Source organism: Coturnix japonica, chromosome 24, assembly GCF_054131305.1.
Source record: "Coturnix japonica strain WE chromosome 24, WE-NBRP24, whole genome shotgun sequence".
Taxonomy (NCBI): domain Eukaryota; kingdom Metazoa; phylum Chordata; class Aves; order Galliformes; family Phasianidae; genus Coturnix; species Coturnix japonica.
Window position 1 is genome coordinate 2,440,377 of NC_140686.1, and position 26,247 is coordinate 2,466,623.

General features: G+C 49.3%; 2 protein-coding genes and 1 long non-coding RNA gene across 8 annotated transcripts; 1 reads left to right on the top strand and 2 right to left on the bottom strand.

Annotated features, from left to right (window-relative positions):
• Window positions 1–3,307: 3,307 nt before the first annotated feature.
• LOC146756989 (uncharacterized) lies at window positions 3,308–7,029 on the top strand. 3 transcript variants are annotated; one of them, XR_014936973.1, is made up of 5 exons: window positions 3,317–3,705; window positions 3,892–3,988; window positions 4,447–4,519; window positions 5,195–5,409; window positions 5,980–7,029. It is a non-coding gene; the product is annotated as an uncharacterized LOC146756989 (long non-coding RNA). The 3 variants fall into 3 exon arrangements; XR_014936972.1 differs by having other exon boundaries at window positions 3,311–3,705; window positions 5,195–7,029; XR_014936974.1 differs by lacking the exon at window positions 3,892–3,988 and having other exon boundaries at window positions 3,308–3,705; window positions 5,195–7,029.
• Window positions 7,030–13,774: 6,745 nt separating this feature from the next.
• LOC146756990 (protein MANBAL-like) lies at window positions 13,775–15,700 on the bottom strand. 4 transcript variants are annotated; one of them, XM_085523380.1, is made up of 5 exons: window positions 15,516–15,700; window positions 15,305–15,403; window positions 15,149–15,188; window positions 14,572–14,765; window positions 13,775–14,132 (listed from the first exon to the last, which is right to left on the bottom strand). In XM_085523380.1, the coding sequence occupies exons 1-5, from the start codon at window positions 15,537–15,539 to the stop codon at window positions 14,031–14,033; spliced, it is 459 nt and encodes a 152-aa protein (XP_085379506.1). In that variant the 5' UTR covers window positions 15,540–15,700; the 3' UTR covers window positions 13,775–14,030. The 4 variants fall into 4 exon arrangements, 3 of the variants coding, with proteins under 3 accessions (XP_085379506.1, XP_085379507.1, XP_085379505.1); XM_085523381.1 differs by lacking the exon at window positions 15,516–15,700 and having other exon boundaries at window positions 15,149–15,230; window positions 15,305–15,513; XM_085523379.1 differs by lacking the exon at window positions 15,516–15,700 and having other exon boundaries at window positions 15,305–15,507.
• Window positions 15,701–24,873: 9,173 nt separating this feature from the next.
• On the bottom strand, window positions 24,874–25,727 carry LOC146756991 (zinc finger CCCH domain-containing protein 11A-like). The gene is made up of 2 exons (XM_085523292.1): window positions 25,461–25,727; window positions 24,874–25,083 (listed from the first exon to the last, which is right to left on the bottom strand). The coding sequence occupies exons 1-2, from the start codon at window positions 25,725–25,727 to the stop codon at window positions 24,904–24,906; spliced, it is 447 nt and encodes a 148-aa protein (XP_085379418.1). The 3' UTR covers window positions 24,874–24,903.
• Between the last annotated feature and the right edge of the window lie 520 nt (window positions 25,728–26,247).

Genomic DNA, 26,247 nt, shown 5'->3' on the forward strand with positions numbered 1-26,247 from the left:
TGCATATTAAAAGCTTGGAAGAAATCAAGCAGGAGAAAGCCCTGCGGATGCAGCAGATCGCAAAGCCAGCAGGTAACGAGGTGTTTCACTGTCTGCTCTGCTGAAGTGCTTCCCCTGTCAAGCAAATGGAGTTTGCTTAGAATTGCCTGGGCTATTTCTTACCAAATGCAAAGGCAGGTAGTGCCAGATGTCCATCCATGTGTTTTTCCATTGAATCCGTGGTGTCTGCCTGCTTCATTCTGGAGAATTCATTCGCTGTGAGGTTTTGTAATTCAGTTTCTCCTGTACTTTCTTTCTGCCATGTTTTTGGTGTGGCATGTTCTGTGTGTTGACGCCAAGGTTATCTTCATCTTTGGCGTGTTGCTTGTTTTAATATGTAAACGTGTTTGTAAAGCCTGGATTGAGTTTTTAACATGGGGGCCAACCTCTGTCAGAAAGGTCAGGGGGGTGAGTTATTCATTGGGCAGGTGAGAGAGGCTTTGTGAAGAGACAGCATGTGAAGGAGGGAAGAGCTTGGATACTGTATGGACTGCGAGATGTCGCCTCTCTCGTGTTCTTTGTTATTGAATGTGAGGAAATAAGCACATGGAGGAAACGCTGGCACTCAGGTTTCTTTCTATGCTTGCTGTTGACCAAGTGATTTTCTTTTTCCTTGTTTTAAAGCACCTGGAAGAGAAGAGGAAAAGACTGTGGGATGGAGCAGGGCTGCTCCCAAAGCTGTCTCTGCACCCGCAGAGGTGAGTCCCTTCTGTAGATGGACACAGTGACACAATTTCTTCACATGTTCTCATGTCTCACTGCTCACCATGTGCCACCATCATGAGTGCATTCCTACCTTCCTGCCTTTGGTGAAGAGCTGCAGCCATGTTTCACAATCCTGGTACTTTCAATGGCTTTCCCAGACAGCTTTGCACTCCTCAAACTCAGAATTGATCTGATTGTATCTGGCAGTGAGGCAGTAACCCTGCTGGCACCAGGTACAACTTGTGAGGTTAACGTGGGAGCACTGGATACAAAAAGGTCACGATGGCTTCGTGTTCAATGAAATCAGACTGTGGGTGGATGTTGTGTAGGGGAACAGGAATGACTTTCTGTTGCTCAAATAGAATGTGGTATGTAACAGCTCTAGCACTGTGCTGATTTAAACGAGCACTGAAGAAGCCTCCAGCTAAAAAAGCAGCTTTGGTAAGGAGGGGAAGAAGTGTCAGTGCTGTCCTCGTCAGGCTGATACTGAGATACAACTGCTGCAGAAAGTGTGGAGAACTGAAATGTTCTGCAGGTTTCCTTTCAAAGTAGTCACTGTGTGCAGGATGCTGGATGAATGACAGTGTGTACACAATGCTCTGCAGCCCTGTGATTCCTCTGTAGTGTGAAGGAATTTGTCCATTATTGCTGCATTGTTAAAAAGACCTGAGGTGCTCTGCAGACTTCCCGTGGTTGTTAACATCCTTCAGGAGCCCCTTGGCCCCCATGTTGGGTTCAGGATCAGCAGTGCTGAAGGAGAAGCACTGCAGAGGAAGGATCTCCTGAGCAATCATTGACTTTGTCTTCCTTCTTCCCAGACTGCTGCTCCAGCCCTGCCGGAGGTCAGCCTGCTCACCAAGGCTGTAGAAGATGACACTGAAAAGTTCATCTTGGAAATCTCAGGAGGGGAAATGGAAGCAGAAATTGACTTGGACCTGGAGAAGGATGAGGATGATCTCCTTCGTGAACTTTCTGGGATGATTGACAGTTGAACTTCATAGTAGTTATTATAGTATGTTTAAAAAAACAAACAAAAAAAAAAAACAAACAAAAAAAACCCTTTAATTTAATAAAAACCTTTTCTTTTTGGTTAGATACCCCAGGGTGGTACTTTACTAAAAGAGTCTTTGCAATAATGAGTCATAAAGCACAGCTGAACTGGTAAAAGATTGGCAGACTGCATTCCATTGTCCTGAGTTTTCCTGCTGGTCAGAGTTGAGGTCCTGTCCCTGATCCTGGTTGGCTCCTTTCAGCAGCAAGAGAAGAAAGCAGTGGGGATCTGTGCCCTGGGATGTGCCCAAGCCTCCAGCCTGGCACCCACCTGCCTGGTGCTGCCCCTGGCACGTGTGGTGCTGGGATGAGGGGGGAGCCCAGCGGGTTCTCCCTGCTGCTCCCTTCAAACCAGTGTGCGAGGTATGACCCACTGACGCCATCACCCCGGAGTGGGGCACAACGCGGTGCCAGCATCATCATCTCTGCGGGCACTGCAGCGCAGTCAGCGCGGCTCGGGGGCGGGGGGGGGCAGAAAGGAGTTGGGAGGGAGGGAGGAACCTCACAACATCCCGCAAACGGCCCCGGTGCCAACACCGCCCACCGCCCGCCGTCCCCGCACCGCAGCCCGCGCTGCCACCTGGCGGCTGTCCCCGCAGCGCTGCCGGGGGTTCCAGCAGCCGGGCCGCCCCCAGGATGGGACAAATGCGGGGGCAATTAAATTGGATGGAGGAGCCGGAAGGGACCGAGCGGGTCCTGAGCGCTTCAGGGCTGCCCTGAAGTTAAGCACCACATTCGGGGCATTGTCCAAACGCCACTCGGTCAGTGACGGGCTCGGGGCATCCACCACCCCCCAGAAGGGCCCGTGCCTGCGTTGGACCACCCCCACGGCAAAGACGCGTTTCTCAGCCCTCCCCCGCTTCCTTCATCAGTTACGGGCAGCTCTGTGCCATTCCCCTGCTTAGGAAGCCACAACGAGCAACGGGACGGATTCTCAGCCCCATCTCCTGCAGCTCGGACGAGCCGGGGGTCCTCAGCCTCTCCTACAGGATGAACCTCGTAGCCCTTACCAGCTTTGTCGCCTCCTTGCGATGCTTTCAAGGACCTTTTTGTAGGGTGGAGTGCCCCAAAATGCACTTTGCTCCCTGAGCTGGCTCACTGAGCCCAGGCAGCTGCTCAGGTACATCCCAGAGCCACGGGGACATCCCTGCAGTCCCTGAGGACCCTGTTCCCATGTGCTCACTTCCTCACAGCACCCACGGCACAGAAGGACAGGATGCACATCAGGACGGGCGGCTCCCAGCTCTGTTCTTCCCCATAACAGTCAGTTATGTCACTGCTTTGTCTCTTCCTTTCAGTAACGCTTTATTTGTGAAGACAAATTTACAGGAGAGATGAAATTAAACAGGATAATGCAAGATTAAGCTAAGACAACTAGTTTGTGTTCTGCATAATGATTTATGATTCACGTAGGGAAGAGTGAGTGACTGGAAAGCAAGGGAGATAAGAACCAAATATCAGCGGATGGTCAAATTACAGAGTGGAGCAGGTTTTAGCTGCTTTTGGTCTCTCCAAATTATACTCTGCAGCAGAACATCGTATTTCTAGCACAGAATGGTATGGTTAGGCAATGAGAAAGTATGGTTTATAAGTCTAAATGCATTCGTTTTCATGACTGGTGTATCTTCTTTGTTGCCACGGATGTTATTATTTGCTGTGGAAGTTTAAGAGTTTAATATTAAAACCAAGCGTACTGTGATTGTGGGTGCTTTGAAGTACAGTAGTATTTCAGTACAATAGTCTTGCTGTAGAAGCAAAGTAGTAGCTCGTAGTTTCCATGTTTATGAAATTTTTCTTCCCTAAAGGTGCTCCTGTGTGGAATTCAAGAAATTGATCTGAATGACTGGCAGAGGCAATACCATCTACCGGCATGATAGCAGAACCTGCAGACAGATATTGTGGTTCTGGCAGGTTTGTAGACTTCTTTTTTCCACACAAGAACACAGCAACAGCTTAGTGAGCAATAGTCAGAATTACTCAACAGATACATTGCATGTAAATGTACATGATAACTGCTAATCCAGCTGTCCCATGGGGGATGGGGAAGTGAACATTTCAATATTAAACTTGACATCAGTGTTAATTATTATTTTTCAGTTTGGGAAATAAATAGATAATGAGAAGAGAATGAGATTTCTACAGTTCGTTACTGGAACGTGCAGATTACCAGTGGGAGGATTTGCTGACCTCACGGGTAACGAGCCCTCTTTAATGCATTTTATGCTCAAGTTATTTCCTTTTTTCTTAATAAGGACCAAGCTGTGTGTTTAAGGGTATTTTTTAATGAATTTATATGGAATCTGAGTCTTGCATATTGGTAGAGCGGTGATAGAAAAAGGGATGGATGGAATGTGAACACGCCTTGCATCAGTGACTTGATCCATGGTTTGGACATGGCAGGACTAGGTAAACTCCAGAGATCCCTTCCAGTACCAAACCAACGATGTCATTCAGTGGTTGAGTTTCTTTGAAAACCGCTTCATATTTATGCATTTCACTACGTGGATTTCTTCAGAGGGATGTAGTGAGAGACAAATGTCTTTGTGCTCTGCAAGTAGTTATAGTCTTGTTTTCACGCGCTGTTGTCACGTATTACCTACTGGTATACACAGGCAGTTAGACCTAAGAATTAATTGTTTGATTTTTGTACAGGGAGCAACAGACCCCAAAAATTTTGCATTGAGAAAGTTGGAAAGGAAAACTGGTTACCTGGAAGTCACACCTGGTAAGTACGAAGGATCAAACTCTGCTGTGGTTCTGTTCTTATGGATGGAAATCTACTTTGAGATTTTAGGAAGTGGGTGTGTTATGGAAGTGCCTGAGACTGTGTGAAAGCAAAGCACTGGGCTATGGCAGTAAGCTCTGCTGAGTAATAGTTGAACTTCTGAAAAGCAGTTTTGTTGTGGAGCTGATTCCATTGTAAACGCCATGGATCTGCACATCACTAAAAACATAAAGCTACTTTTAGTACTTAAGGTTGTCCTTTTTTTAAAGAGTTTGGGATTGATCTTTCATTATCACCACGCTCGATCTTGGCAATGAAAATAAATAGCCATGCTCATGCTCCCTCTTGGCTGGAGAAAATGTAGCTTCTGCTCAGTTTCTGAGTTACACTGGTGCTTTGTGAAGATGCTCAGATTTTAAGTTTCCGATACAGAAGAGAGATTAGGTGAGACTTGTTACTAAATACATTGCCAGTTCTGGAAAGTTATCGCTGCTCAGGTGCTTGTTGTGCTTTAACTCTCACTTTCATAGACAAGTGCATGTCAAGATACAGGTGTTTTAGAGGGTACAAATGCAGTTTTCCTTCTGAACAGGACAGTTCATATGCCTGTGTTCCTAATGGATATTTGGTGGTTTAAACTGTTGTTCAATACTTAAGGTTTCTCTTTGTTTTCAGTTTCAATCGCTTGGACCTTCCAGCCTATAAGAATTATGAGCAGCTGAAGGAAAAGCTGTTATTTGCAACTGAAGAAACAGAAGGTTTTGGGCAGGAATAGCTGGGATTTGCACCTTGAAGAATGTGAACTCAGCGTGATGTTCTTCGCTTCTTCTGCTTGTTGCACACTTCATAGTAAAGTAGACTTGACTTGGATTATTTAACAATAGTTGCGTGTAAGTAAATGGATGTTATCCTGAGGTTTTATCCACGTAAACTCTGGATTTCTACCGAGCACTTTCAGAAACCTTCTCGCTGGCGGTGAAAGCTATCCTTGCTTCACAGTTTTACTAGGAGGAAGATCTGCCTATTCCAAAGCACTGGATGGGTATTTTACCGTATACAGCTCAGAAGGAGAAGAAAAAAGCCTTATAAATATTCTGTTTATGTTAATTCTGACAGTGAAATCTAGTTATCTAACATATTTACAGGAGAGATGAAATTAAACAGGATAATGCAAGATTAAGCTAAGACAACTAGTTTGTGTTCTGCATAATGATTTATGATTCACGTAGGGAACCTAGACATGCCGTGGATGTATAAGTATCACCCAAAAGGCTTTCAGCCCTATATTTTTAAAACACAAAGCAGTTCTAATTGAAATAGCCTTAGCCCTAGTTCTATAGGGTACAGCTGTTGAATATTTTTATGGCTGAAATGTTTAGTTCAGGAAAAAGATAAATGCTTGTATATATTTTTGCAGTCTCGGATTCCACTTACTCCATGTTTTCTTTCTTTAATTTAAGTGGCGTGTTTGTGTCTTTCCTGCTGTATTGGATGAGGAAAGTGGGCTGGATATCCCAAGCACCAGAACTTACTTTAATGTACCGCAAACAAAGAGTCAGCTGGGAAAAGCAGTCTGTGAAATGCTGCATTTGGCCAAAGAGGAAAGTAAAACTGCCAGTGTGTTCAATTGGCGACGTTCTTGAAGTCTGAAATAATGTTTACTTAAATGTTTTGCTTTGTAAGCCAACAAGTCTGTTGGTTTTTCTATAGCATGTTCTGTAGAAATAAAACGTTGTTCCTATGAACCATTGGTGCACTTTGCTGTTCCTTATGGGGATGCGGAGGAAACATCCCGTGGATGCTGTGGATAACCCCACAGCATCTGCTACCGCAGGTAATATTGGACTTCCAGCTGAGATGAATGACTTTACTGCTCCCAGCACTGCTTGAGCAACCTGGTCTGTGTGAATTCATACTGCATAACAAATACATACTCATATGTAGCTGCCAACTAATCCCAATTCTCAAACATGAAAGTAACTTCTGTTTCGTTGTTTGCCTTATGAAAATGACATGAAAAACTGAATGAGATGCTGAGCTGCTGATGGATGAATTAACAAAGCCTTATTGCTCCAGGTAGCTCAGGTGTTCCTATATGAAGCTGCACAGTAAATGCGTCATGTCTTCATCTGATCAAGCAGCGGGAGCTGATATTTTAATGTGTTTCTATTCCAGAAAAAGAAAAAAAACTTGAAAAAGAAAAGCCTGTTAAAGTTGTCTTGTTTGCATCATTCTGACATGCTGTGCTCTGTCTGTGAATTCAGCTCATGGTTCTGTTGGTATCTCCAGCCCCTGATTCTTGTGGTGTCTTCATTTTCTTCCAGCATCACTGTTTGTGTATTGCTCCATTGAACAAGGACATGAACAGGGATCAGCAGCACTGGATGGTAAAATACTGTATGAAGTTAATTGTGGAAATTTCCTTGTATTGTAATTTCCAGTACTCAGGAAACTGTAACAATATCTCTGTAAGTCAAATACTTTTATAAAATGACTCAAAGAGATGCTCATCCTGTCGTTATTGGTTTGGTGTTACGAAGCACAAGTGTAGAAATGAAGGATTGAACTGCTGCTGGGGGTTGCAGGTAGGCTGGGTTTCTGTCGTGTGCTATTTCTGCCTGCTGGGGATGTGAGCGGGCGTTGGGCCCGAGCCCCGCTCGTGTTAGTCACAGCACAGGGGCTGCGGGAAACACTGGGAGAGCAGAGCAGGGAGAGCCGGGCTGTGTGCAGGCCGGGGCATGACATGGAACCTCGGCAGCTGCGCAGCTGCTGAGCTTTTCCCCCAAGTCTGCAGACTCTCAGGTGATAAGGCTGTGCAGCAAAGCCAGCTGGGCACTGCTGATACTGCGGGCTTAGGGGATTGTCACGGGTTACTTAGATTTACCTATGCCCGTGACAGGGGAAGCCACCCCACGCCCCCCCCCCGGGGCCTGGAAAGGAGGGGGAAAAGGGGAGTGGGATAAAACAGCGACAATCTAAGGAGGAAAAACTTATTTTACTAAATATGATATCGAAATACAAGATAACACAATATAATATAATTAAGGCTAACAAAATCGAACGAAACAGAGAGAGAGAGAGTCTCCGAAAACCGAGAGGCCTACTGTGAACTCTAGGCGACACGGCTGGAACGCTTCCCACTCTCCGAGAAGTTCGAGAGAAGAAGGAGGGCACTCCAGCCTGGGAACGAGATTATATAGAGTCCTGGTCCCGTGACTTATTGTTACTCCTGTTGTTCTCTGGGATATGTAGTCTTCTTCTGTGGACTGCACATTCAACAGAAGTATCCATACTTGACATGATGTTATGATGTGGAATACTGATAGCAAAATTACAAAATTACAAAACCATGACAGGGATGAAGCCCCGCAGCACCTGCATGGCACTCCCTGTAGTCTGCCATCTTTATGTGCACAGCTGCTGTAGGTGTTGTTGGAGCAGTGGAGCGGCAGTGCGGTGCTGCAGGGCAGCTACACACCCCAGGGGCTCTCCATAGGCTGCAGTGATGTGACCCAAGTCCCACACTCACTTTCTTTCCCATTCCCAAGAATGACATACCAGTAGCAAAATGTTTTCCCCTTTTCCCAGTGTCCAAAGACAAAGATGAGGTGTCTTAGCAAGTGCACCAGCAATGTGTGGAGCAGAACCGCCTTGGGAGCCACTGTCACACCTGAGTTGATCCGTTTTAGGCTTCCCATGGAAATGTAGCATTTTGACTCTTCGTTAGTAAATCTTTGAGGTTGCATTTGACCTGCTGTTGCAATGTCTGCTGCTTGCTCTTCATGCAGCTAGTCCATGTATTTGTTTATGTAGTCAGTGCTAGGGTTTGATTTAGACAGCTCCGTCATCTTTTCAAGAGCTGCACCATGGTCGGCTGTGGAGAGAGGGTGAGTGGGAGGGGACACCTGTGTCCCACAGTGGCTCCTCCAGTCAGTGAAGGTCCTGAAATTGGTCTCTTCAGCTAATAGGGAGCTTTCCTCAGCTACCGTGTGTTTGGAGAGAAGAAGAGCAGTCCCAGGACCTTCAGCTGTGAGACTCTTCAGACGGACCTTGTGGAGACATCTGTAGGTGTAGTCTGGGATGGAACGGCTCCTGTTTGGCTCTTGTTACCCACATGCAGCATGTGGTTATTGAGCTTATAAGGGAGCAACATAGGAAAGAATCCTGTTCTCATCTACTACCTAATGCTAAGTCATTCCTCCTCACGGGGAAGTGACTAAGCATTGGTCCTGGGTGCTAGGAGAGGAATGTCAGATCTGAAACCAGTGTGAATGATGGACAGCCTTGTTAAACACAGGGCTACTCTGCAGTGCAGAGGTGCTTGTGAGTTCAGAAGATACCTGCTGAAGGAGAACTGCTTTGCTGTTGGATGTCATCAAGCTGCAATCTGCCCGGGAAACAGCAAAACAGGCAGAGGTGTGTGCTCCAGACTGTGCCAGCCTTTGATTCAGTTCCTGAGGTGAGCTGTGCTTTGCTCGCTTCAAATTCCAACTATATTTGTAGGAATTATTATTATGAATAACACAGTGGTGGTGTTTGAGTCGCAGACAGATGCAGCAGAGCCTTTGCTCTGATCTTTTCAGGAACTCAAGCAGCTTTTTGCCATCCCCACCTGGAGCCATTGAAGCGTGCAGCCAGGAGCTGGACTCAGTGGTCCTCGCAGGGACCCTCAAGCTCAGGAATTCTATCATTTTACAATCACTGAGCTTGGCAGACATGCAAAGAGTGTGGGTGTGACAGCAAGCAATTAGCATGGCCAGCATCAGGAACCCATGGTTATGAGCTTAGGGCTGGTTTAGGTTTGCCAAGCGGGGGGACTAATGCTGGGATCCTTCTCTCCGGCCTGGAGGCTCTCACACAGCAGCATGGTTCTGTGTTTGGCAGGTGGGTTGGACCCAGGCTGTGCAGGAATCAACTGGGCTCTGCTTCAGCTGCAGTCTGAGGGCCTTTGGCTGCAGCCAGCTGCTGTTCACACAGGGTACAGAAAGCTCCAGAGCCACACAAGGGCCTTCAGGCTCCGAGTGAAACCCCACAAGCTGAGGGGAAGGAAGTGAACATCACCAGAGGTGGGGACTGCACAGCACTGATGTGTGGTGACAGACCGGGGTGGGCGGTGAAGTTGGGAGACCAAGAATGAAAGATGAGAAAAGCAGCTGAATTTAAAGGAAGAGATGTGAAACCAACAGGATCATCACCCTGTAATTGCCAGCCCAAACAAGGGACGTTTTGACCAGCGACTGCTCTGATCCACTTAACAAAAGCCACAAAACCACTCCATAAACTTAGAAGAACTGCTCAAAGCCACAAGCTACAGGTACTGGAGGAGAGCAGGACCTTTGCCCTGCAGTCAGCAGCAGTTTCAGACACACCAAAGCCGACACTGGTTTGCTTCCGTATCTCTTGTGGGACGGCCCCAGCCAAATCATCCCTTCTGGTCTGAGGATGAGGAGGGTCAGATCCTTTCAGAGCACCAAACCTGGCAGCCAACCTCATCACCAAACAAGCAGCCAGGATCCAAACGCCAGCACTCTCCATTCATCATCCCACTTCCTTGCTGCAGTCAGTCCAATGCTTCATGAGATTCAGAAGCAAACAAAATCAATACAGTCATCTTGATCCCTGCAGGAACACGCTGTGAGCAACAGAACACCTTCCTGGAAGAACTACCTCCATGAACAGACGCAGCGACCACCTCCTCCCCTCCTACAGCCTCATTGCTTTCTCCTTAAGTATCACCACACGGAGCCTTGACACTCCCTGGCACCCAGACACCAAAGGGCTCTTTTCATGTTTTTTACACCAGGCTGGGAAAGAATCTTGGCTTCAAAACTTCCAGAGCAGCAAGAAGGAAGTATTGGTTCTCTTCACAGACAGCCTTGGCTCTTCCGCTGCTGCCAGTGGGGAACATCAGCAGAGAGCATCTCTAAAGCAGAGAGAAGCACATGTATGAGAATGAAAGTCAATTAGGTCTGAGCAGGATTAATAGGGATTTAATTGAACGATGTGAACTGGAACTCGGGTCACGAGCTGCTTATTAACCTGCCTCAAGGGATCATGCAGCTTGCACTGGAAGAGCACAAGGATGCACTGTGAGCGGGACAGCATGTGGTCAGAGAGGGAGACCTGCTTGAACAGTCAAAAATGGAAGAGAAAAACTGCTTGAGATAGATGCCTGGGAATTTGAGGACTTACCGCACAGTCTTTCCTTCCTTTCCTCTTCTGGGGAGGGAACCAAGTAACACCAGCCAGAGCTCACCCAGCTCACCGCTCCTCCTGCAGTCCAAGTGGCTGCCAGGCAGCTCCCTGCTACAGCTACACTTGCCATGGGGCCTACAGAAATCCCCATTATCAATTGACTGAATCCCCATCTAATCCCCCGATCCTATTAACAAACACTGCCTTTATTTTGCTACCTCCGTGGGGGCTCTTGGAGCCAACATCCCTCATGAGAGGCAAATTAATTAAGACATTGCACCGTTTCCTCTTTCCAGGAAGGTGGAGGTGTTCTGGCAGACATTTTGCTGCTTCCAAGTCAAGCACAGACTCACGCATGCCTGAAAGTTTGAGCCAACCACCCTCACACAGATCGAAGGAGCTGAAAGGCCTCCCCTAAACGCGTCACTCTCGTGAACAGGCCATGGATGTCCCTGTGTTTCTACAGAGCTCAAGAAGCTTTCATAGTAAACAGAAAGAGGCAGCATGACTTTTAAAAAGTTACTTTTGTTTTAATTTGAAACAAAGATTATATGTAATTGGTGTCAGATATTTTTGTCATGTTTCTTTGTCCTGAGATCTCCAAGCAACTTCGGAGTGCTTTTGTCTCGCATGCTTTGTTCTGTTCTCCTCATGCTGCCCACCTGACTCATCCACCAACAGCAAGGGAGAGAAGCAAACGCGGTCCTTCTCACACTGATGGTTCCAGCAAATGTGCTGCTAGTCTTCTGGTAGAGAACAGACACAGCACAGCGCTGCTGCTGGACCTGGGCTCACAATGCTTTTGTCAATTGAGGATGGCAGTCTGTGTATGCAAAAGGATGGCAGACTTGCAGCCCCACCACAGAACCCTTTTCTTCAAAGCCACTGTAAGCTCTGGGGCACCTAACACATCAGGTTCTCCTCCCGTTGACTCATTTGTGATCAAACAAACCAAGCAGTGAGCTGGCATCAGGAAGCTCCAGATGCCTTACAGAGACTCTGTGGCTACGACACCACCTCTCTCCAGACCCTTCTAGCCATATTTCAGGCTAACACTAGACCGTCCCTGGCCCTGAAGAGACAGACCCTAAAGGAATGCAGTGTCTTCAGCTCTTGCCATATATCAAGTCCCAAATAGGTGAAGTCCTCTTTGCTGCTAATTCATTGGAAGCCCTTCCCTTCCAGCTTCCTTAGTTCCAATCCGCAGTCCGCGAAAGGGAAATCACAGCCATGCCTGAAAAACAGACCACGCAGTCCGTTGCCTTTGGTGCACTTCTGAGGAAGCATTCCAGGCGATTCTGCTGTCCTTTGTGCCTTCCTGCTCAAGCCCTTATCGCTTCTTTTTGCTTTCCTTGGCTTTCTTGCTCAGCTGAGCAGCACTTGACTTGGGTTTCTTCACCATCTCCCAGGTCTTAGACTCAAAGCCCTCCAAGTCCTACAAGAATCAATTGGGAAACAGTCAGGGAGCTTTCTAACAACGTGCTGATGCCCAGCTCATTTCGGGCATTTATGTGAAAGCAAAAGTACGTAAGTGCTGGGTATCTCCGCTGGAATGCATCTACATCAGGCTGAGCCTACATTTAGTAAGACTTGAGCAGCACCATCCCTGCTTCCTCTGCATGTGTTTCTGGATGAGTGTGAATCCACACACAGCCTGTTACCACAGAGGTTGTTATAAGCTTAAGTGCCTAAATCAGGCTTTGTAGAGAAAAAACACCCCCATTTTAACAGCAGGACAAAAACCAACACTAAACAACAATTACTCACACCAGAAAAAGATATCACAGAATCACCAGCATGTATTGAACCACTGAAAAGGTATTTCTGCTAAATTTTCATCCTTATCACGTGCGAGACAAAAGGTAAGCCTCAAAACAGCAGTCAGAATGTCACAATCAGAGCCTTTACACCAAGACCAAAATCCAGGCAGGGCACCGAAGGCAAAGCTTTCTTCACCTGGACAGATGACAGATCATATTTCAGCCATGGGAAATAAAGTCTAGTTATCTGGTAAAGACACGAGGGAACAGTGCCAGTCTCATTGGAGAAAGCGCACACACACAGATTGCCTCCTTTCATTAAATGCATTTGAGTCTAAATATTGCTTTAGCATCTTGGGTTCTAGCAGTCAGAGCTTGCCAACTGGAAAAGGACACACAGAAAACAGCAGAGCAAGATGTGCTAGCTTCAAGCTTCCAACACAGAGCACCAGATAATAGAGGGGCAGACACGCATCTGACAGTATCCTTTAATCAAAGAGTCCTGTTCAATCATCTCTAAAGTCAATGGGCTATTACGGTTCACATCTGTGTGGCTTCCCAAGGAAAGTGAGTTGGCTGCCTTTCCAAAGGCTGTAATCAGTGCATGGGGAGCTGCGAGGCTCTGCAGAAACAGAGCAACAAGCAGCTATTACTCAGGTTTGTAGATTGGTGCTGCTGAGAAGTGAACACTGATGCCTTCTGCTGTTCAAACCAAGGTAGTCTCCAAAGCCTGAAGCCTCTAAAACTAAGAAGCTCATCTGTACGTGAACCTAAGCATCATTCCTAAGAAATGGAGAGTGTCTCTTCTGTTTATTGTCATGTGAATAAATCACATGCACAGGAAATCGTGGGGACAGTGCATATACGGAGAAAATAAGAAATAGAGCATACAAACAACCTAAACACAAACATGTTTGTCAGTTCTATCGCATTAATAGGACGAATGAGGGCCAGAAACTACACATCAAACAAAGCAGTCATCATTCTCAAAGAACAAGCTCTAGATATACAGTATCTACAGAAGTACAGAATAGAGACAAGCTCAAGGCGCAGGGACACCTTTCTTCCTCCCACGCTGCTTTTGTTTCTCTCAGCCCTCAGAGAACAAGGGATGCTCACAGTTCATCGCCAGCAGTTCCAGATGGGCTGAAAGGCCACCAGTTGGGAACACCAACACGGAAACGTGGGACAAGCAGCTCCATTTCCAGGAGGGACGTGAAGCCGACCACATCAGGACCCTGCGATTGCCAGCATGAGCCAGGCACATTTTGAGCAGCTAATGAAAGAGGCAGCACCACCATTCAAATGTTTGTTTCACTTTTATTTGCAATAGAGAGATGCAAAATGCATCAAAAATACATTTCAATATGAAATCAAATAGGCGGGATACTGGTAATGACTAAAGACAAAGCTTCCTTAGTTCCTCTCCGCAGTCCATGAAAGGGAAAGCACGACCAGGCCTGAAAACCAGACCATGCAGTGTGTGTCCTTTGGTGCACCTCTGAGGAAGCATTCCAGGTGATTCTGCTGTCCTTTGTGCCTTCCTGCTCAAGCCCTTATTGTTTCTTTTTGCTTTCCTTCTTGCTTCTCAGCTGAGCAGCACTTGCCTTGGGTTTCTTCACCATCTCCCACATCTTAGACTCAAAACCCTCTGAGTCCTGCAAGAAGCAATTGGGAAACAGTCAGGGAACTTTCTAACAACTGGCTGACAGCTGCTTTGGGAGCTCAAGTCACCTGACCGAGCAGCTTTGGGAGACCAGCACAGGAAATTGCCTTCCTGACCTCAGGGCACATTAGAAACTCCACCTCTGTCTAGTTCCCAAAAATCCCATGCAAACCAGAGCCTAAAGTCCTCTCTAGCAAGGCGGTCCGTGCTGGGAGGGTGGACCCTCTGCCTGGCAGCTCATAGGGCGCAGCAGCAGCTGCAGGATAGGATGAACTGGCAGCTCAAGGCTGCTGGCGTGCGGAAGGAAGGACAGAACCAAGTGCGGCACTCTCAGCAGTGCCGGGGCACACTGCCATAGGCAACAGCTACAGACAGTTCCCTCCCAGCCGACTGCCTGAGCATTCCTATCAGTCTCACACAGCGCTACTTACTGCCTTTGGGGACTTGAAAGCTGGCAGGATGATGGCCAGCACACACAGGAGCTGGAAAAGGGCTCCAAACAAGAGTCCGTAGCGCAGCATGTTCTCCAATATCGTGGGCTCAGGGATCTCAGGTGGTGAGAAATGCAGTTCAGCAGCCATAGCGCAGACAGCTGCTGCTCCACTGCTCTCACAGAGGCTGCGTGCTGTAAGGGGGGAAAAAGGCATCATTAGTCTCAGGCACTGCAATGGGGTTACTTCCTGCGAGCAAACACTTCCAGGCTGACTTAGAGAGGTGCTGGGAAGATATCCAGGGCCTACTGACCCGAGAACAAAGAGGGACAGCAAACTTGCATTTCAGTTGCCTTTGCCCGCCTGCCTAGGAAAAGAGCCCTCAGCTTTCAGTACTGCTGCACTTGCAGGTGGGGGGAAGAGAAGCAAGAGAGGACGGGTGGACGTCAAATAAGGGAAGAGCTTAACAAACAAGAATAAACCTATCCCTGAGCTCCATCACACATGCGTGACCACTGCCTTATTAATATTAATACCAGTATTATTCACAGAATTAAAGTTTCCCATGTTCACGTACCTGGTTGTGGACGTGTTTGCTGTCTTGCTGCTGCTGTGCTCTACAACGCCAGACACAGAAATAAAGTGCGCAGAAAGCTGATCTGTTGAAGACAGAGGAGTGAGCTGTGCTTAACCAACACTGCTTCAGCACACGCTTACAGTAAGGCACACCTACCTTACAATGGCCACGCAGGAAGCTCCAGACACAGCTCCGGACTGTTTCCATGAAGCCCAATTGCATTTCACAGCCACTCACGCTCTGCTCCTCGACAATCTGCAACAGAGAAGTCACAAGATGCAAATCCCATCCATCGGAGATGTCACAGACCTCTGCACTCATGAAGCAGCACTCATGTCATTGGGTGAGAAAGCAGACGAGTGCTTACCGAGTGAGCGCTGTTTGCTGCCATCTGCTGGTAGGACCCCACCTAACTCTAAGTACGAACAGTAACCTATGCCTAACTCTAAAACAGGAACAGAAACCTACACCTAACACTAAAACATGAACAGTAACCTACAACTAGCTCTTGTTGTCCCACAGCGGCTGCCCCAGCCCCACAGCCCCGCAGCCTCCTGCAGGCAGCACAGCCCCGGGCACCGGGCTCGGCCCCAGCCCCGAGGTGCTGCTGCACGGGCTGAGCCCAGACCCACAGCTGAGATGCAATGACCACTCATCAATCTTTGGTTTCCCTCCTTCACATCCAGGTCCTTTGCTGCACACAGCCCAACAATCCTCTCTTTCACCTCCGGCAGCGCAGGCAGCAGGAGGCAGTGCCTTGTAGCTCATTGTACCGAGTCCACTGTGCAGGCTGGTGGAAGAAGGAAGACGCCAAGGCGCCAATTGAAAATGGCCACCAGACACTCCTGGCATCCAGCCTCTCCTCTTTGGGCTCTGGCTCAGCAACGTGCCCTCGCAGCACCCTGGCACTAAACACGCAGCGCTGCCCATCGCGTGCTTGAAGCCATTGGAGCTGAAGCAGCGCCGCGCGGCTCAGGGCCCTCCCGGCTCCCGGCTCAGCTCTGTGCCCGAGGCGCGTTCACCTGCAGCCCTCCAGCTGCCCTGTCCTCCTCCACGCGTGCAGCTGGGCTTCCCGGGGCAAACAGCAACACACGGTGCATCAGAAGGCTGAAAGAGCCAGCCGGGAAGACAGACAAGCTCAAGAGGCTGAGTGCAGGGACACCCTTCTTCCTCCCGCCCTGCTTCCTCTCCCTTGCTTTCCTCTCAGCCCTCGCAGAGCAAGGGGATGCTCACAGTCTGTTGCTAGCAGTTCCAGTTGGGCTGAAAGGCCACAGGTGCAGAACACCAACAGGGAAACGGGGGAAAAGCAGCTGCATTTCCATGGAGGGACCTGAAGCCGACCGCTTCATCGCCCTACGATGGCCAGCCCAAGCCAGGCACATTTTGCGCAGCTACTGAAAGAGACAGCACCAGTTTTAAAAAGTTTGGTTGGCTTTTATTTGAAATGAAGAGATGCAAAATGCAACTAAAATACATTTCAACACAAAATTAAGTAGGTAAGATACTAACAATGACTAAAGACATGCTATAAGGTCAGCTAATAATCAATATGTTGAAACAGGGATCGAGCTGAAGCACCCTGAAGGAATGCAGCGTCTCCAGCTCTTGCCATACATCAAGTCCTGCACAGGTGAAGCCCTCTTCTAATGCAGCACAAGCCCTTCCCTTCCAGCTTCCTTCCTTCCTCTCCATTGTCCACAAAAGGGAAACACGGCCGTGCCTGCAATCCGGACCATACTGACCGTTGACTTTGGTGCCACCTCCGAGGAAGCGTTGCAGGTGGTTCTGCTGTCCTTTGTGGCTTCTTGCTCAAGCCCTCATCGTTGCTTTCTGCTTTCCATCTCGGCCTTCTTCCCCAGCTGAGCAGCGCTTCCCTTGCCTCAGGTTTCTTCACTCTCTCCTAAGTCTCAGTCCCCAAACTCTCCGAGTCCTGTGCCCTGTGCCCTTTCCTGTGCCCTGGCTTGTGTCTCTGAACATTGGGAGAGGGCTCCTAAGCTCTGTCCCTACGCTGGATCAACTCCAGCTCTTCCTCCAGCCAGCCCATAACCCTTCCATGCCTCATTTTTCTTTCACTTGCAGGGAGTCTGGATTCCCACCATGGGAATGAATGGAAGAAAGTACGCTTGAGGAGCAGAAGTTTGTGTTTGGCTGTGCTCAGATCTTCCTCCCAAGAGATGCTCTTCACGTCTTTCTTGTTTCCTTTCTGCTAGAAGCTGAAGCAAACAGGCTTGCAGTGAAGCATGGCCTTGCAGGAAGGCAGGACACTGGTGTGGAGTGTGGCCCAGCTGTGAAGAGAGCTACAGACACACAGCAGGCATCTGGGTTCTGGGTCCTGTCTTTCTAGTCAGGCTTGCTGTCTGTCCTTTCTTGCGACTGTTGTCATTGCATGTTGCTTGAGGTCTTGCAGTTGGAGGGGTTGACAGTGCCCTTTCCTGTCCAGGATTGGAAAATCAAGCCCACAGTTCACCCAAGAGCCTAAGATCCATTGCAGTCAACACTGGAGATGAGATTTCTCCGTATCGTGGCCCAGTTGGGCCTTTGGTCTTGATGAGGGGGGTTGGTCTCGATGATCTCTGGATGTCCCTTCCAACACCTCTAATTCTGTGATTCTGTGCCAGTTTGCAGACTGAAGGTAGTGCTGGACTCATTAAATCTTGCAGCTTCCCCTTTCTTGGTTCTAACAGGGAGAGGTGCTGAGCCAAATGGCAAGATCTATGTGAAAGCTGCTCTCCAGGCTGGAGGGCTTCCTGGAACAGCAGGTCCCAGGACAGGGGGACGACCTTCCCCTGCAGTTGACAACCACTCCTTCTGCAGGACGGTGGCTGCAAGAAAGCGCAAGGGAGTGGAGGAAGAGGAGCAAAAAGCAGAGCTGTGGCCTGCCAAAAAACACGCGAAGGTGGAGCGCAGTGTGGCAAAGGCCCAGAGCCCACATCAGAGCAGAGGCAGTGTGCCAGCTCCAGAAGCACATCCTGGGCTAGAAGTAAGAAGATGCTGTTGTAGCTGCCTTGGTGAAGCACTTCCCTTATCAAGTGCATGGAGTTTGCTTGGGGTTTGCTTTGCTTTTTCCTTCTCTGGACAGAGAAGGGAAAAGAGTTGAAGGCTACCCAGTCCATGTCCTTGACCATGACCATGCCACAGTGCGTGACCCCCTCTTTTCCCTTTAACTCCACGTCCCACTAGAAACCTCCTTCCCTGAGAGGCTTCCTGGCCTGTTTTCATGGTACCCATGTTTCCGCAGTTTTGCTGTTGACAAAATGAATTTCTCTTTTCTTGCACTACACCCAGGGTTCATTCCTTCTGATATCTTTTCCTATAGAGCCCGTTTCTCAAATAAAGGCTCTTTCATTTGCCCATCGGGGGGGAACAGACCCTTTTGTCTGAAGTGGAACTACTTAATCTATCCCATGCTCTCTGTTACTTTTGGTACTGCATGTGTTTCCCAGGCAGCATTTCACCACGTGCAGACTGGTGTACGTTTATGTGCCTGAGTGATTCATCCACAGCGTAACTGGGGAGGTGAAAGTCAGTGTGAGAAAGTGAATGTGATTCACACTCTCTCAAGTATTGCTTTAAGATGTTTTAAGATGATCTTTACTTGTGAGGTACAAAGTGCTCTCTGAGGCCTCTTCTAAAATGGTCCAGCTAGCAGTTACAGGTTATTGTCTTGTGTTTTTAATTCAGCGCTGCTTTTCTTAGATGCCTGTTTCTGCCCTGGTATCCTTTGCAGAAGCTCTGGAGGTTGGATACAGCAAATACAAGAGTCCTTATCACCAGCAAATGCGAGCAACAGGTGTGACACAGGCAGTCCGTTGCCTCCTTTTCAGTACAGGCGCAGTGGTAGGTCCAGGGGTTGGCATCCTTAATACACAGTGGGATTACAGCCATCTTTGTTCAGTAAGGAGGTTATCATTACCTACAATAGAGCCCATCTGTACTACAGGAATGTTTATGTGGAATGACTGTGCTGATGAAGGTAAGATTTTCGCTTTTGTATTCTCAGTCCAGCCCACAAAGCAAAATGAAATGGAGGAGGGAGAAAATGTGCTCATAATTCTTGCTTAGTTCTAATTGCAAAGCAAATGACTGCCTGCTGGTCAGAGCAGGATGGTGCCTGCTGTCTGGGAAACCTCCTGCAGAAGCACTGGAGCTTTTGCATCATGTGCAAAACCTGCCTGAGACGGGCCATAGGGCACCCACAGCCTCTGGGCAGCCTGGGCCAGGGCCTCACTGCCTCTGGGGGAGGAATTTCCTCCACCCATCTACCTCCATTTCCATTCTTGGAGTTTAAAGCCATTCCCACTCGTATGATCGCTTGTCACGGAGTTCTCTCTAGAGCTCACTCCGGGACAGTGGGCACAAACCCGGGGCAGCAGGAACAAAAGCTCCCCCCCCTTTTTCTCTCACGGCATGGTAGTGGCCCGGCCCGGCCACGTGCGTTTTGGAAGAGGGGAAGAGAGACTGCGATTAGGTCTAACAAAAAATGAGGGAGAAAAAAGGTGATCTGAGAACAAACGGCAGTTTAATAACCCAATAATGCTAAACAACAAGAGAGTTTCAACAAAGAGAATACCAAGTCCCCAATCTCACCGATGGAGCTGTGGAAGGCAGGAAGCTCTGACCACGTTGTCTCCTTGCAGTGAGCCAGGCCAGCAACCCCTTGTCCCCTTTACTCCCATTATGAGGCATGTTGTTCTGATGTGGAATACCAACACCAACCAAATTGCAAAACCATAACATTCCACCCCTTATTACACATCATCACATCATGCCTAACTTTTATCAACATATAAACAGAACAGTAGTTAACATGCTTTACATATGTACATACATATATATATATATATACACACACATGGAATCACTGGCTGCACTCCCCCAGCATCAAATTTCCCCATGGCACACACTGAACATCCCCATCCTTCTGCATCACCCACCAGGTGCACCCAGGTCCCTGTGCAAAGACAGTTCCACGGAGGGGCCTCCCCTTTCCAGAGGCTGGGAGGACCCAAACCGCTTTTCCCAGCATATTCTTTACATGCACCACAGGAACCTTGTCTCCCTCCACGGTTCGCAGGGAGTTGGACTGTGTAGCGCCGTCTCGGTTGGCTGATCCTCGGGTGTTTACCAGCCAGGTGGCTTCTGCTAGATGTTTCTCCCAGTTCTTAAATGTTCCACCACCCATCGCTTTCAGCGTGGTTTTCAGCAAACCATTGTGGCGCTCGATCTTACCAGCGGCTGGTGCGTGATAGGGGATGTGATAGATCCACTCGATGCCATGTTCTTTGGCCCAAGTGCTCACCAGTGAATTTTTCAAATGAGTCCCATTGTCTGATTCGATCCTCTCTGGGGTGCCATGTTGCCACAGGATTTGTGTCTCTAGGCCTAATATGGTGTTTCTGGCAGTGGCATGGGGTACCGCATATGTCTCCAGTGCTGGGTCCTGTGTGAGCAGAGCTCTCTGCCCCAGAAGCCAAGTCACTGCTGTGCAGAGCTCAGCCTCGGGCTGAATGTGCTCCTGAGTTTGTCCCAGTGCAAGGACAACCTTCTCATTGCCCTTTAGGAGCACCTCTGGTGCTGATGGGTGCTCTGCTCTCAGCAACCACTGGATACATGGCTCCAGGCGCGTGTGTGCTTTGTCACCTTGAGCTGTTTGCTCTGATCGCATCTCACCCTGGGGAGCCGGGATTTCCCTTTGGTCTCGGTGTCACTTCGAGACCAGTAGCAACACTAGGGGTCAGAGGAGAGCTGCTGAATGTGTGAGCACAGCTGCTAATTGAGAAGGAGGTCGCACTCATGTGACTTCGAAACCCGAATTAATGAGCTTACCTTCACCCTCCTGACTAATGCAGACCTCATGCAGCCCTGGGCCTGCCCTTCTCCAGCCTCCTGCCTTGTTTTGCCTACTCATAGGAAAAGATTTAGCACAGCTCAGAGCCCCAGGCGGCGCTTGGAATGCCAGCAGGAAAGAGCTGCTGGTGTCCACAAAGCTCAGGACTGCAGCAGTGGGGCTGCTGGACCTCAGTGTTCTGAACACTCTGATGTGGAAGTGATTGGCAGATGCTGTGGCCGGAGGGATGAGGTGCCTGCAGGGCGTCCTTTGGAAGAAGGTTTGGTGAGGATGGATCCTCTGAGCCAGCATCGGGCACAGGGTGCTGGGTGCAAATGCCAGTGCTGCCCTCTGTCATCCTGTTGGTTTTAAAAGGAGTACAGCTCCGTTTCCAAACATTGCCAACCACAGGCTGGCTGGCAGTTTGAAGGAACTGCCATGAAATAGGTCTAATGAAACGTTCCTGGCAGAGCTTCAGGATGGAGAAAGTGCAGTTTGTCCTCAACTGAGCTGGGGTCCAATGAGCTGAGTTTCCTGGCTCAGAGCAGAGGCCGTGAGCATCACGTCTCACAGTCTGTGTCACCTGGGCAGAGCCGTTAGGCAGGGGCTGCTAGTGGGGAGATGCCAAGGTTTTCCATGAAGATGATTGCTCAGATATGCCTAAGTTCAGATGGAGGGGCCCATTGCCCTAACAGGAAGTGGAAGATGCTTGGGGGTGAGGCAGCTCGTGCTTTCCCATGCCTGTAGGACCTTACAGTGCTGTGCCTTTCCACATACCTACCCCACCTTCTTTCTTTCCCATGCAAGGGGCATCATTAATCCAGTGGGTGGCACCAAGAATGCCCGGACAGCCCCACTGCAGTGCGTCTCTGTGGCAGAAGGACACACCAAGCCTGTGCTCTGCCTGGATGCCACCGATGAACTGCTTTTCACTGCCTAAAAAGGCATATGTTGGACAGAACAGGTGTGGGGGCTGCTGGCTTTTTATGCGCTATTCTCATAGATCTCCCCAGGCTGGCGTGGGGAATTGGGGTGCATGGCAGGGATGGCTCCTTCTGGGCTGCTCCCCTGTCCCTGCCTTCTGATGTCCAGGTGCTGGAGCAGGCTGGCTCCATTGCCCTGGAGAGGAGCTGTGGGTGGTGAAAGGCAGCGCTTGGGAAGGAGTCGGTGCCTCCACGCCACGGAGGAACTCCCCAGCCCAACTCTCTCAGTCACGTTCTTCTTCCTACAGACCGGAGCTGTAGGATGTGGAACTTGGTGACGGGTCAGGAAATTGCTTCCCTCAAGGGTCACCCAAATAATGTCGTTTCCATCAAGTACTGCGGCCACACGGGGTTGGTGTTCACCGTGTCCACGTCGTACATCAAAGTGTGGGACATCCGGGACTCAGCGCACTGCATCCGCACCCTGACGTATGTAGTGGGAAGAGTGGCTGTGGGGGACTGTGGGCAGCTCTGGCTTTGCAGAAGATGGTGTGAGGAACTCCTGGGGTCCCACAGGCTGGAAACAGAGCCCAGCTGTTTTAGGATCAGTGCCTACAGCTGTAGGAAACAGGGAGGCTTAGGGAGATCTTGGAATGGAATCTGTGGGGACCCTCTGCAGCAAAGGCTCAAAGGAAAGGACCTGGAAGAGCTTTTCAGCCCTTCCTGGGGGTGGCCAAGAGCACCAGCAAGAAGGGATGGGGATTTTCTTTTTTGCTTCAACTAATATGCCACAGGAAGACAACCACATTAACCCAGCTGTATTTGTTGTTGTTGTTTATCTACAGCATGAAGCATTTCGCTTGGAAAGTCTCTGCTGCCACTCATCGTACAACAGACTTAAAGCACAGCACTTGGCACCTAGCAGTGCTGTGAAGGGTTGGAAAGGCAGCGCACCATTGTGCTGAGGGCCAAGAGACGGTTCAGACAACAGAAGCATTTGTCCACATTTCTGACATGAAGGCTGTCGCCTCCCGATCCGGCGACAAATCAAGGCTGCTGTGTGAAAGTACCGTGCCTCCGCACACGGGAACAGACGGGACTCACACACAGCGTGTAACACCGAATGTACCAGCTTAATGCCACGCCACAAACCTACCCAATGCCCAACAGGGGGGACCAGTCAATGCTGCTCATCAGCCATCAACCCCGGATGCTGGAGAAGGCAGACCATGTTGTGGTGCTGGAGCATGACACCATGGCTGAGATGGGGACACCCACCGAACTGAGGACCCGCGGTGGACCCTACAGCCGGCTGCTGCAGCACTGAGGACCACAGGGCAGCTGGAGTGGGATGCGATGGGACATGGGGAGCTGTGGCTGTCTCCGCTCCCTGCTGCAGGATGGGAAGAGTGGGATGCTCTGGGATTTGTATGGAATAAAGTGGAGATGTTTTGTAGAGGAGCAGGTTGGGATGTGGGGTGTGGGCAGCTCAGCCTCAGTGCATGGTTGGTTATGGAAGCTGGGTGTCTGCCCTCAGAATGTGGCTGTGGCAGCACTGTGGGTTATGGGGGGGAAGCACAGCTCAGCCCAATACTGGATGAACTTTCCAGTCATGTCTTCATGCCAAAGCGGTGCAGATAGCACAGGGAGTGCAAAGACTGTAACTGAACTGCCAGCCTCACCTGGCTGTGGTGCTGAGAATGCTGGGCTGCCTGGCCCTGCTCTCAGCAGCACTGTGTCCTCCCTCCCAGCCCCCATAATTCCACCTATACAGTTATGTCTGTTAGAGAGATTCACACTGCGTGGAATGTGCCACGGCCAATAGCAACTGAAGGCTTCAGAGCCAAATAAGTGAGAGGAGGCCGTGCTGGAGCTCATCTCTTCCATGGAGCTCATAACAGCAGCACAGCAGTAACCCTGGTGGCAGCAGCACCAGGATGTTGTTGGAGCAGCACTCCTGGCTCCCCTCCTGCTCCCTCCAAGAGCTGCAGGCAGACGTACAGCACTGCTGTCCTGTGCCAGGTTTATTTCAAAACACAGCTGAGAGCCGCTGGCACAAACAGAGGAGCCTGACTACGTTCATACAATATCTTAAATAGAAGGCAAATACAAAAGGAAAGGATAAAATATTTACAGTAACAATGGCAGACACGACATGGGCACAGTCCCACCCAGAGGCAGCAGAAAACCACTCAATACCCTGCTGAAGCACAGAGTCACCACGGCGTCCTCCAGCAGGGCCAGGGCTGCACTGTGCCCACAGCAGGGCTGGGATGGCTGCACTCTGAACTGAGACAAGCGTAGCGCACACGTGTTGGCTTCCAGAAATCATCAGCACAGCATCGCGCTCTGCCAGCAAACAGCACTGGAAGTCCAGAAAAAGGGAAAGGGGGGAATAACGCAGCAGTGGCGTGCAGCTCCCGCTTCTCACACTGCTGCTGCATCACTGCTGATAACTGGAAGGCAGGGAGCACCCCCCGCCTTGGTGGCACATTTGGTCCAAAACACCAGAATAATTCTGCTCCCTCCCACCCCCACATCGTCATTAAGTTGCCTTAAAGGATTCAAGTCAAAAACAAAAGCATACACCAACAAAACTCAAGAGCTGGCAGAACTCCAAGCTAGACATAGGGACTACCCAAGAACTGGGAGCACTGAAGAAGCTTCCAGCTGCACCCAACGCTGAGCATGGCCAAGGGAGGAGGAAGGAAGGAGCTTGAGGTTGAAGCCTTCGGAGCGTCACTGAATCAGGAAATCAATTGCCAGGCACTGCCGCACACAGATGGACGTCCTTCTGGGCTGTCACAGAACTGCTTTGTCCTCTTGCTGCTGAAAGGAGCCAACCAGGAGCAGGGAATGGATGCACAGGACCTCAACTCTGACCAGCAGGAAAACTCAGGACAGTGGAATGCAGTCTGCCAATCTTTTACCAGTTCAGCTATGATATAAGACTCATTGTGAAGCCTTTTAAAATATTTATTTATATATATATATATGCTATAAGACTACTCAGATATACTGTCAATCATCTCAGAAAGTTCACGATGGAGTTCATCCACATCCTTCTCCAGCTCCAAGTCAATTTCTCCTTCCATTTCCTCTAAGAGTTCCGAGATGAACTTTTCAGTGTCATCTTCTACAGGCTCGGTGAGCAGGCTGACCTCCGGCAGTGCTGGAGCAGCAGTCTGGAAAGAAGGAAGACAAAGTCAATGATTGCTCAGGAGATCCATCCTCTGCAGCGCTTCTCCTTCAGCACTGCTGAGCCTTAACCCAACACGGGGGCTAAGGGGCTCCTGAAGGATGCTAACAACCACGTGAAGGCTGCAGAGCACCTCAGGTCTTTTTAACAATGCAGCAATAATGGACAAATTCCTTCACACCACAAAGGAATCACAGGGCTGTAGAGCATTGTGCGCACACTGCCATTCATCCAGCATCCAGCACACAGCGATTGCTTTGAAAGGAAACCTGCAGAACATTTCAGTTCTCCACACTTTCTGCAGCAGTTGTATCTCAGTATCAGCCTGACGAGGACAGCACTGACGCTTCCTCCCTTCCTTACCAAAGCTGCTATTTTAGCCTTTTTAGCTGGAGGCTCCTCTTCTTCAGTGCTTCTCCGAGGATTCACAGCTGCCACAGCAGAAGGAGAGATCTCAGCAGCCTTCCGCTTCCTTGCTCGCTTCGTGGGGGTGCTGGCTTTCCCATCCGAGGGCTTCACACACACCTTGCCCTTGGCTACAGGAAGAAGAGAGAGCTGGTACAATTGTGCCTTGAGAGGAGTCCTGGTTGTCCTGTCATTCCCACAGCTCTTCTTTACAGTTAAATACATCTGGCCAGCAAAATTACATTGCTCTTTCCACAAATCTCAGCAGTATCTTCCACAGTAAGTGCTGCATACCAACAGTCCCACCAAAGGAACAAAGAAACTGCACAGCTACACCATATTATAACCCAGACAAAGGAAACAGCCATACAGCAGGAGAAAGCAATACATGGTCCCTTTAGAGAAAGGAAAAAGCAGGAGCTACAGACAAGAGTGTGCAACCAGACGCTGTGCAAGCCACAACAGACCCACAAAATACATCCAGGGGTTTATCACACAGGTAAGTCTGCAGCTCAGTGCCACTGTCTGTCCCTCGTTCTCAAGCTGAAGTCTGGCTGGAAGGAACACAAGTGAACTAAGAAAATAAGCATTTCCCTTTCTAGCACTAAGCAAAGGCATGCACCCACCATGAGCACTCAGGTCCCTTTACTTCCGAGGACCACCTCACACTCAACACTCATTCATAGTTCTCTGCTCCTGAGGTTGGGCTGATGGTTTCCCTGGCAATGCTGTTGCCCACCGTGCT

Bases quoted from the DNA above. Each gene is read 5' to 3' on its own strand.
- LOC146756990 (XM_085523379.1), bottom strand. From the start codon at position 15,469: ATGAGTGCAGAGGTCTGTGACATCTCCGATGGATGGGATTTGCATCTT. The intron at 15,189-15,304 runs GTAGGTGTGCCT...CTGGCGTTGTAG, and splicing joins TCCTGCGTGGCCATTGTAAG to AGCACAGCAGCAGCAAGACA. The intron at 14,766-15,148 runs GTACGTGAACAT...CCCCCCTTACAG, and splicing joins GCAAACACGTCCACAACCAG to CACGCAGCCTCTGTGAGAGC.
- LOC146756991 (XM_085523292.1), bottom strand. From the start codon at position 25,727: ATGTATTTAACTGTAAAGAAGAGCTGTGGGAATGACAGGACAACCAGG. The intron at 25,084-25,460 runs GTAAGGAAGGGA...CCTTCTTTCCAG, and splicing joins AGGCTAAAATAGCAGCTTTG to ACTGCTGCTCCAGCACTGCC.